The 12,144-nt window shown below is 38.6% G+C and overlaps 1 protein-coding gene across 8 annotated transcripts in view; it reads left to right on the top strand.

Moving 5' to 3' along the window:
- Positions 1-12,144, top strand: part of LOC149823114 (DNA polymerase I A, chloroplastic-like) — a 113,941-nt gene that overhangs the window by 21,335 nt on the left and 80,462 nt on the right. For 7 of the 8 annotated variants that reach the window (XR_016425884.1, XR_016425885.1, XM_089980562.1 and 4 more), the window contains one exon: positions 8,634-8,729. The exons of the other annotated variant lie outside the window; for it this stretch is intronic. Coding sequence is in view for 5 of the 7 variants with exons in the window: in XM_089980562.1 (XP_089836688.1) it covers positions 8,634-8,729 (96 nt within the window). In the remaining 2 variants the exon portion in view is untranslated. The remainder of the gene's footprint in view (positions 1-8,633; positions 8,730-12,144) is intronic. 8 annotated transcript variants of the gene reach the window in all.

Below are 12,144 nucleotides of genomic sequence, written 5' to 3'. Positions count from 1 at the left end.
ATAACAAAATTTTGCAACTGTGGACACCCTATGCCATAAGCACTCCACCACTCGGCTACATGAAATAAAAAGAATATAAAATAGATAAGTAATTACAATAAATCAATAATTTCTATATAATATATTAAAAAATATAATACTAAATTACTTGGCAAATACTTTTCTCTTTCGTTTTACCATCTGAAGCAAAGCCAAGTGTGGAGGAACCCGATCTACATTTGCTGTCCCAAGATCTCGAAATGGATCCATGTGTTGCTAACCCAAATCCAAACCCAATTCACCAAATACTTGAAGCAGATCCAATTGGTGTTGCTCCCGATCTAAGCTCCAAGCTCCATCCAGCTGTGGGACCCATCATCATGATGCCATGTCAGCAAAGCAGCGAAGTAGGTCAAGTGAGACCCATGGCTAGGGTGCCACCTCATCTTTGCATTGAAGGCTCAAGTGGGACCCACAGGTGGGGTGCCCCTCTTGGTTTAAGCAAGAAGCGGGTGGGACCCACCTGGGGGATGACTTTTCCTATTTCTAGAAGTATGGATGGACGTGTAAAGGGGTCTAAGAATGGAAGAGGGTAGCTAGAAATAGCTTGGCTAATTTTGGCCAAGTAAAAAAGTCTTTTACTAGCCTAGGTCCTAAGGTGTTACATAATTTTAATCTTGGGTCTAGGAGGTGTTATCTAGATTTAGGGATGCATTTACCATTTTGTTGTAACTTGTGAAGTGAAGTTACTCCCCCTCTTGAGCCTATATAGGTTATATATTCCTTTTTGAAAAAAGCATGCTAAATGAAATAGAATCTTGACTCTCTCTCTATTGGGCGTGACCCTCTCTTCTCTCTTTTAAGGGCGTGACCCACTCTCTCTCTCTCCAAGGCTTGCCCTTGACCAACTCTGTGGTTGGACCCTTGTGTTCAAGCTCGCTAGCGTGGACCAAGGCCCCAACCAAGGTCTACTTGCACCCGATGGATTGCATCGACCTCTGTGGCAATTCCTGCGTTCCAAACCATTTCGTAGAGCATCAATGCATTTGTATAATCGCCTTTAATTTCAAGATTTGCGTCTATATTCTCATACTCATAATATGATTAAGATATAACTCAGCTGCATGCAATGATTGATGCAATTGTAGCTCCCATCTTCTATCCACTATCTCCCAAATAAGACCATATCGTGTTTCCTTGTGCTCCAAGTTTACCTATCAAGGAATAAGAGCTACAAATCAATGTATAAAACAAAATTAATGAAATTAATTTAATAATTTCAATATAACTTATAAATTATAATATACCTTTATTTGCTCTTTTGCACCATCCATCTTCTCATATATGTATCTCATGGTTGGCTTTTCATCAGGAACCAAACAAAGCACCTCAACTAAATGACCCATTATTTTGCAAGCTTGACTTACACTCTTCTAGAATTTAGTTTGCAAGATTATTCTTTAACATCTCTTCCTACCAACAATAGTTGCAATAGTACTGTTAAGCCACTCCACCCCAAGAACCATAGATCTTAACTCCTTTTTGATTCACACAAGCTTTGAAGAGTAAAAAATCTAGTGGCAAAACACGTCATACTGGCCTATATAGCTCTTTTGTAACGACCCCAACTCGTACCCATGAAAAAGTGACAATTTTTTTTAAGCAAGTGTGAAAACATTCTCAAAGACCTGGGGCTTTAAAGTTAAAACACAACCACCACCACAAGAGATCTTATACTTATATTTCGTACCAAACAAAATCAAACTTTATTTATTCAAATACATATAGTTTGAAACATAAGTAAATAAACTGTAAATAAAGCAAAAAAAAGAGTCACGTTGTCCACAAGAATCCGTCAAGCAAACGTGTAGCCCCCTCGTAGCTCCTCTCAAAAGCAAGTCGCCTCACTGGGTATCTGAGGTTGCGAAAAACATAAAAGTAAGGGTGTCAGAATCCAAAGAATTTTGTTTATGAATCTCTCTGCTGAAACAAACAAATAAAAAGAATATAAATAAGATTCATGCAATATTTTAGAAAGATGCAATTATGACAAATTCATATATTAATTAATCATTCATGCAATAAGGAACAATTATTAAGCATAAGAGAACATTTAATAAATAATAGAGATAACAAATTAAGCAATACAAACATTTAACATGCATAACAGAACATAATCATGCATTCACCAATATATAACAACTAAGGGAACAAGTAAATATGCATGATTTAATGCATAAACCCACTGCATATGCATGAATAAATTATTATCTTTAATCAAGTCCTCTTTCACATGCATGTCCTTACTACGATGCAGACACATTTAAGTTCTACTTTTTATTACCATTGCCTACGGATATTCAAAACGGGTAAGAATTCTCAAAGTCAAGTAGGGTTCCTAGGATAACTTAGCACACAATTGTATTTTATTACTGGGTTCCAAACTTAGCCTTCGACCAATATTAGAAAACAACACCATCCATCGGAATATTAGAAATCAACATCTAATGTCGGGACACCAGTGACATTAGCATCAACAAGTACAACTTTTTTGGTATACCAAAACAACAGTTGTGTCTACACACCACCTTCAGGCAAAGTGACGAACTATTTATACAACCGTGACCATGAAAAGAACCTCAATATCCGGTTCAAGGCAACAACAACGCACACGGAGTTTTAGTATTCTCACGTTTTTTTCAAAACCGCAATGTCTAAGATTCTCACACTATGGAAGGGACATCAAGGAAACGTAGATTGCATTGTTTTTTTATTTATTTATTATCTTGTTATTAATTCTTCTCTTTAAATTTGCAATTCAACATGAGAATTAATAACACAAGCTCGCAAATTAACATGCGCAGCTCTTCACAGGACCACAGCCTGTGACACATAGAACAGTGCAATAAGAACAATAATATCAAGTTTTGATTTCTGCAATGCATAACATCTCAAGCAAATAGCATCACATGCTCAGGGCTCACGTAACCCATGGTGATCCATTTTGATCATCTATGCATTCTTATGCAAAAATCATGAATAACATACCACTGTGCATTCCTTTTAAATGCTTCTTAATGCACATTCATTGATGCCAACTTAAAGATGTGCAAGAAATAGTAATATTCATTCAATACATGTATTCATGTCAAATGCATGCTGCCATTCATAAGCTTTCTCAAAGTAAACAAGTGAACAACCATGCGGTGGTGCACGTGCCAAACACAACAATTTAATGTATGCACATGCATAAGATGCAGCCTTGCAATATTGCTTTGATTCAATGTAATATCAAGTACAGGAAAGTAAAACATATCATTCTTTACGTGCATAGGGCTGAATATAATACGAATAGCAAATCTGGATATTACAAGCATAACTGCAAGTTACATAGGCTAATTCAACCCTCACTTTTGCATAAATTGAGCATACCGTCGCATATGAAACCTGTATGTATTTTTAACACGTATTTAAAATACACACTTACAAAACTTTAAAAATTTAAAATACACCACATTTTTTTTTAAAGCAAGCACCTGCCCAGGCCGGGTGGCTGACCTGGAAGGTCTGCCAGGCCTGCACCAGCCGGGTGGCTGGCTTGGTAGGTCTGTCAGGCCTGCACCAGGCCTACCGCCAGGCTGACCTGACAGGGCGGAGACCTGCCCCAACCGAGGCCAGCTTGGTTGGGCTGCCAGGCACCCACTGCAGCCAACAATCCTATATATATATATATATATATATATTTGTTGCTGACAGCACACCAGCCCTGTCGGGTGACTGGACCTAGCAGGGGCTGTCAGGCCAACACCAGCCCAGCCGAGTGGCTGGGCCTGTCAGGCCAACTGAGCCAGACAACCAACAGAAATACACTTAAAAAGATTTCAGAACATCAGGCATGCTTATACATAAATAAAAAAAAATCCCATTATGCATGTACAGGAAATCCTTCATTTAGATATTCAAATATAAACCGATCCTCAGTCAAGAAAGCATGCTTGCACAGATTTTCTATTCTTTACATTCAGATTTTTTTTTCATGAATCTAAAGAGAGAATGAACATGCAACAACATATGCTTGTAATGATTCCTACGTTAGGTTGTGCAGAGAAACAAGTTTACCATGGAGCATACAACCTAATATGCTGTTTTAACATGGATCAAAATCGCGATTTCTGTTTTAGCATTGGAATAAACTTTACACAGAATTTGTGCTATCGACCCACAAATCGCCATATAAGATTTTCTTCTTTTAGAACAATAGCACGCTAGATTGATGGCTCATCCAATATATATATATATATATATATATTTCGAAAGAGGTGAAATTACATTAGTTTTAACCATGGATCAAAGAGTAAATATTCAGATTTGCTCTTTCACATGGATTTCTACTAAAACACCGCATTGAAATCGAATTCATGCTCTCTTTCTCATTCGGAACAAGAGAAAGACCCGTACCTTTACCGTAGATAAAAAAACCCAAGATTAATAGTGGAAAATGCCGGACGATCAAATAAGATAGCCCTCTTATTCTTTCTCTTCCTCTCTTTCTTTCTCTTTCTTTCCCATTTTTTTTGATCTTTTTATAGAGCTCTAGATGGGCTGGAGAAGAGAGTGCAACCCTAGTTGAAACTCTCTTCTTTCTCAGAGTTTCGAAAATTTTGAAACTCTCCAAGTGTTGACTTTTTAAATTTGAATATTTTTTTAAAAAAAATCTTTCTTAAAGCTTCTAAGGCATGAACAAGGGCTCTATAATGAGTCCTAAACTCTGTAAAAATAAATCTCAGAATTAATTTAAATTAATTAATAATTTATTAATAAATAAATACCTAAAAGCTTCCAAAAATCATATTATTGAACTATAACACTTCTAAAGTGATTTTATATGGGTTTATGGGCTCTACTTAGAGTCCTAAACACTTGTCGAATTAAATTTTCGGAATTACATTAATTAATTAATTAATATTAAATAATAAATAAATTTCCAGGAGCTTCAAAAAATTATCAAATTAACTTAAGAGGTTTTTTAACATTAATTAACTCCAATTTAAAGGTTTCTAATGCATTTAAAGTTGAAAAAATAGTTGGGCATGGATTCAGATCTGGATTCGAATTCAAGATCCAAATCCATCTAAAAAATTTAAATGGGTCTTGAGTTGGATCAAATCCAGATTAATATGGGTCTTGGATAGAGTCTAAATCCATATTAATTTGGATCAAATCCATCAGATCCAAATCCGGATCTAAACCGACAAACTGTTCAATTTTTGAAAAAAATGCGATTTTTGGGTCAACCATAGCCCGAATCAAGGAAAATAAAATATCGTTACGCTCAAAATTTCAAGACGCATCCAACGATATATAACTTGAATACAAATTCTGAATTTTGCCCGAAAATAACCCGAATTTCGCTTGAATTTAAATATCAAAATTAACCTTTTTCTCATGTTTTAAGTGGCTCGTTTAGACCTAGTTGATGAGACCTGAGCCAAGTCCAGACTCAAAAGCATCGGTCTAATATCGAGGTTCAAACGATTTTTCTCCTAGACTTGTCCAAATTTTCGAAAAAAAAATATTGAAATGACTAAGTATGAAAATACATGGTATTACATATTTTTTTATATACGTTCTCATCAGATGCAATGATTGACCATGAGCATATATATATACCACTAATTCCTTTGTTTTTTTGAAAACACCTTTTAATTAAGGTATTTCTCCTATGTCCTCTAGCATCAAATCAATGCAATGTGTAACACATGAAGTCCAATACAAATGAGTGAACTTAATCATCAACATCTTACTTGCCTTGACATAATTCGAGGCATTATCTGTGATCACTTGAACTTGCCTTGACAACAACTTGTATAGTATGCATCTTTTACATGTTTAGATGCATCTACCAACTTAAAAAACATCATCCCTAAAGGACAATAAACAAGAAAATTGATGAGTGTCCTTTCCTTTGTGTCGGTCCACCTATCTAACATTATGGAGCACCCATATTTAGCCCAATGCTTCTTGTATGATGTTAAAAATTTATTCGTTCTCATTATTTCCTTCTCCAATAATGGCTCTCATAGCTCATGATATGATGGTGCCTTCATTACAGGGCCAAACTGCCCTATTGCCTCAGTCATTGTCTAAAAACTAGGCAATTTTGCTACATTGAATGCAATCCCGGCTTGGCAAAACCACCTATTGATATTCTCACATACACGTTTCCTTCCTTTTTATACCAATTTTTTATCGTTGTTTGCTTTGTCCCAATAATCCCTGTTTATTGCTTTTCTCTAAATTGGTTCAAAAATATCCATCTAGTGGTCCTTTAGGATGTGGAGGTCTCAAGCCAAAACCACTTGCACTGGGTGCTTGTAATTCTATTTTTTATCCTCCACTTGCAACCATATTAACTGATCTTCCCTCATATATCATGATTCTTTCATTCTTTTCATCATTCTTCCTCTTGGAAGCATTCATATAGTCCTAAACTTTTTTTTTATCTTTGGTGTTACTTTGCTACATGCTTTACAATTGCCTTCTATGCCAAGTAGATGTTGCTTAATCCTGTATATCCTGCCAGAATATGTTTTAAAGCAAAGATTACATGTTACAGAATTCAGATTGTTCTTGTTTTTGCAAAATTCCCACTTCCATGTCGGGTCCTTTGACTTCCTCTTAAACATCCTGATTTGTGTTTGATTGCAAACATCTGGACAATTAGGACTAGTAGAAGCACTTGCACTAGCTGAAGATGGCCCCTCTATTGGTTATTATATCACACAAAAAATCAAAATTTAAAAGAATGAACAAGAGAATAAAAAACAATCAAATGTATATAAATGAAACAAACAAAGAACCATAAACATATTAGAATAAAAGAATCTCCTATATATATGTATTGTATTTGTATATGATATGTAATTAACAACTATACATACTTATACAATAAAAGAATCAAACAAGTACACAATTACATATTTTACATATACACACATAACTAATATATATATATATATATATACATATATATATATATATATATATATATATATATATATATATATATAGTGAGTAATACTAAACTCACTGAGTTAAAACAGTTAAAAAATGCACAATTTAGAGAAAAATCAAAGAAACATATACATATTACATGGATACTAATAAGTAATAACAATTCAACACACAGTCATAAAATCAGCAGCAGCAAAAAATAGGGAGAGAGCAATTACAATTTACAACAATTACAAAATTTATAGCAACAAAAAATAATCAGCAGCAGCAAAATCTGATTAATCACCACTCTTCAATACAACCTCGCATATTAACCTTTTCAGCAAATCAGAAAATTGATTGAAGAAGAAGGGGCAGACAAAGACAAAGATGAAAGAATAATAATAATAAGAGGTAGAGGAAGGGGGAGAGAAGATGAAGAAGAGGCGGGGGAAGGGGGAGAGAGAAAAAGAAGAGTCGGGGGAAGGGGGAGAGAGAAATAGAGTCAAAGAGAGAAGAAGAAGAAGAGTCAGAGGAAGGGGGAGAGATGAGGCAAAGAGGTAGAGGAAGGGAGAGAGAGAAAGAGAGACACAAAGAGGAGAAGAAGAAGAGAGAGAGAGGTTTATAACCCCCCCCTCCCGTTATCATAAAATATATAAAAAACCGTAACTATCCTCGCGCCTAGGTGAGGGCAGATTAAGCTGCGCCTAGTCATGAAAATCGGTACCCCTTGTTGGGGTAAACTAGGAATCACACCGATTCCTAGTTTTCCTTTCGACTAGCCCGACTAGGTGCCTAGTCGGTGCCTTTGACTACATAGCTCACCCCCGTGTCGACACAGGTATGCCAACCAATTTGACATGTCCTGGTTACATATGAAAGTGTATATGGTATACCTATTACAACATATATGGCTAAATTGTAGATTTTACAATGCCTATCACAATATTGTGCACTTTTTATACAGCCATGTGTTCACACACTAGTTACTACACATGGTATATTCTAAGCTTTGAGGAAGGTAAGGTGATCATGCTTGACTTGGTCCCAGGGGTCATGATCAAGTGATCACTACCTTGCTTATTGGAATGCGGGTTAGAGAATTAACTAAAAGTTCTAAAAATGTGTGGGTAAGGATGTTTGCAGATCTTGCACTATAGGGCTGTCTTCCAGAAGGGAAAAAAGAAGGTGAAGCCATGTTCTATCCCTCCTGAATGCACTTTTATTGGAAGAATGATGGTGTGCATATGTTGATTCTTCAAGTACCATTGATGCTGCCAATCAACTAGCACTAGTATCTATGTAGCTACTTTAAATGTATGATTGGTTGTTTTGGTTAGACGACTTGAATACGACATGGTCTTGAGTTGAGTTCGTTGTTTTTATGGCCAGTTTCATCATTGACTGACGTTACCTATGAGTTCATACATAAATGTGTTTGAATGAGATATCATAACCTGGGAGTCTCAGGTTCAAGTGCAATTGGGATTATTTCCAGCTTGATTATACCCAAGGAAAAAAAGATAAAAAACTCATGCATAGATGGTCGCTTTATGCTTCTGGTTTTCGTTTTAGTATCATATCCCTTGGTATGTGGCCTTCTTTTCATCGCAGTAAGTTTATTGATGTCAATTTTTTTTTCTTTTGCTTTTATTTACTAGGGACATGAAATAATGGGAAAAAATGGGCGTATACATTGTTCGTTAAATATCAATACTGAGACAGGAAGGCTATCTTCTAGACGGCCAAATTTGCAGGTTTGTACTCGTGAGGTTGTCTTGAGTTTGGATGAAGCAAGAACTTAGTGGATCAGTTTAAGTTTAAGGAATATTTTCAGTTGCTCATGTTCTTGCAGATATGTATTTTATTTGCCAACTATTTGTGACCAGCTGTGTCTTTTGTGTTTCTTCATGCAGATTTATTCAATTTTTACTGCACATTTAAGCTATTTCTGATGCCAGATATTAAGCATTTAAAAAATGAAAGAGAAGATTCTTTATCATGATTATCGGCATTGGTTGTACTTGAATCTCTCTCTCTCTCTCTCTCTCTTGAGGGAGAGAAGATAAAACTGATATCTTATCGAGTTAAAAAGGAAAGCAAATAGTGAAATAGGTGACATAGATTTGCATAAACATTAGTTGTAAGAGTGGAAATCGTGCTGGGCTGGTACTGGTAGCTTGCCCAGGCTAGGACAGCCCTGACTGCATCTTCTGATGACAAGCCTGAACAACCTGGATCTAGTCCACTATTGCCTTCATATGACCTACCTATTTCTAAAAATGTCTTGTACATGGTAACGCACAGACAGGTGCCAGTAAATTCAATGGCCTTTTCTGGAGATTAACAGGTCATCCATTCATTTTATTAATGACATATTTAGAAATACCATAGTGACTTAGGATTTTTTTTTTGAAAGGCATAGCGGCCTCAGATTCATGCATTTGTCATCAGGGAGAACAACATTTACTGAATTTTTAAAGGGGGCATATTAGATGCCCTGTATTCTTGAAACCCAACTGACAAATGCAGCCATTCTCTTAGAAAGTTATGTTAATGCCTATGGTTGTGACAATTGTTATATTGAACTATCATAATAATTGAGAATTTGGCAGTGGCAAAACATTAACTTGTTAGTGTAGGCTGTGGAAGTTAGCAGTTAACACCCTATTTATGTTCTCTTGAAATAGGCATATTAGTGCCTCTGAGTATCTTTTCCTCTATGTGGATGATCGCCCTTGGATCTTGCGTGTTTGTGTGTGTAGCTCAAGTGTGCCAGCCTGGGTTGAGCCTGTGGTCAACATTTCTTGGCCTGGCTGGTTTCAGGTTTGAACTAACTTGTGCCTAGGCCCATGTTCTGCTTTCTCATTCCCTCTCCTTGCAGAAGTATACAATAACGTGAATTTTAGCCTGCAAGCAAAGTAAAACCTATATTTCCTTTGGAATTTACTCCGCCTCATCCAGAGCCCGTTGATCATGTCAATTTCATGTAGGCTTTGAGTGTAATCACGTGGCATATTTCAAACTTTAGTGCCTTCAAAGGCCTTGCTATTTCTTTCCTCTGTTCCGCCTCCATTTCTCTTTGCTTCTTGAAGTTCCCTACTGAGAAAACTGCTGCAAGGATTGAGAAATGAGAAGAGAAAGAGAAGAAAGATAACTCGGGTACCTGTTAAGAATCGGCAACCACTCTAATCTTTTTCGGTTGCATTAAAACTGTCACGGGCCTATTTCCTTTAATGGTCAGCGCGGCGCGACAGTCCTTCCTCACCGCCGCAAGCCTACTAGTCAGCTCGCTTACCGATCGCAGAAGCTTGTAATCAGAGTGTAAGAGAGCAAGAGAGAATAGAGGGAGAGAAATTGCAATCACAAGAAGCAATCACAACGAGGGTAAACGAAAGAAAGCTCAACACATTTACTTCATTCACAATTTTGCCCGCAAGCCATTACAGTTCAAGTATACAGGTTGCCCCTTCGGGGTATTGATTCACCTGAACTGGGCAGCTTATATCAGACTCAACAAAAGCAAAACAGACTCTAAGCGCAACTGTACACTGTAAGTCGCAACGGAACATGCTCCCCCCTTCAAATCATGCGCCGTCCTCGGCGCTATCTGTTTCGTGGTAAGCCCTGACTTCAGCTGGGTAGCGACTGTTCATTCGAAATGCAGGCTCCCACGTTGGTTGCGCTGTTTCCTCCCACTGCACCAAGTATTTCTTCGCTTGCCCCAAGTAGTTGACCTTGTGGCGAAGGATCTGGCTGAGGTGCTTCTCGGCCCATTGTGCTGCCGGGGCTCTCTGCATGATGGGAGCGCGTTGTGGCACACTGCGTTCTGGGTCTCCATCATCTGGATGGAACTGCTTGAGGTTGCACACGTGGAACACCAGGTGCACCTTGAAGTCTGGGGGCAACTCCAGCTTGTATGCCAGCTTGCCCACCTTCTTTGTGATGGTGAAGGGTCCCTCATACTTTCTGAGTAGTCTGCGGTGCTGCCCGCGGAAGATGCCTGTGCGACCAGGATATAGCTTCACCAACACTTGGTCCCCAACTTGGAACCCTGCCGGCCGACGGTGTTTGTCCGCCCACTTCTTCATTATCTTTGCCGCTTTGTGTAAGAATGCCTTCGCCAACTCATTCTGCTCGTGCCAGTCGCGAACAAACTGATAGGCGAAAGATTACCTTCCCTTTTCTTGTGCGGCAAGAGTGTGCAGGGTCAGTGGCTGCTGCCCCGTGGCTATCTCAAACAGGCTGTGGCCTGAAGATTCGCTCTTCTGCAGATTATAACAAAACTGTGGCACATCAAGGAGCTTCACCCAATTTTTCTGATTGGCACTAACAAAGTGCCTAAGGTACTGCTCCAGTATCCCGTTGATGCGCTCTGTCTGCGGATGAAAGCTTGTTGAAAACAACAAATCAGAGCCAAGTAGCCGAAATACTTCACGCCAGAACTTGCCCGTGAAGCGAGCATCGCGATCACTCACAATGCTCTTTGGTATGCCCCAGTGCTTCACCACATGCTTTACGAACAACTCTGCAGTCTTCTCTGTAGGGCACTCCTTGGAAGATGGGATGAAGGTGGCATACTTTGAGAAACGATCCACCACGACCAAAATAGAACTGAGGCCCTTTACCTTTGGCAGACTAACAATAAAGTCCATAGAGATGCTTTCCCAAGGACGTTATGGAATTGGTAGAGGCTCAAGGAGACCGACAACCTTCTGGTTTGTCCTCTTATCTTGCTGGCAGATGAGGCATGTTCGCACATACCCCTCAACAGCGTCCCTCATGTGCGGCCAATAGTAGTCGCGCTCAAGGAGTGCTAAGGTCCGCTCCTGACCAGGATGGCCGACCCATAGTGTATCATGGCACTTCTTAAGCAATTCTCGGCGGAGGCTTCCCCACCGCGATACGAAGATGCGTCCCCCTTTTGTTACGAGGAGGCCATCATGTAGCCAAAATTGCCGAGTCTTCCCTGCCTGTGTCAGAGAAACAAGGTGTTGTGCGGTCGGATCCTGATGCGTACCTTCACGGATGCGGCTCAACAATGCGCCCTCTAAGTGCACTTCAGAAGGCTTCGCACGCACAACTGCTAGTTCAGCCTTACGGCTCAAGGCATCCGCCACAACATTGGTCTTTCCAACCTTGTATTCCAAGGCAAAGTCAAACTAAAAAAAA

Source organism: Nuphar pumila, chromosome 11 (genome assembly GCF_984573655.1).
Source record: "Nuphar pumila chromosome 11, dmNupPumi1.hap1.1, whole genome shotgun sequence".
Taxonomy (NCBI): domain Eukaryota; kingdom Viridiplantae; phylum Streptophyta; class Magnoliopsida; order Nymphaeales; family Nymphaeaceae; genus Nuphar; species Nuphar pumila.
Note: the sequence above shows the minus strand (reverse complement) of the source record. Positions and strands in the feature narration are given on the sequence as shown.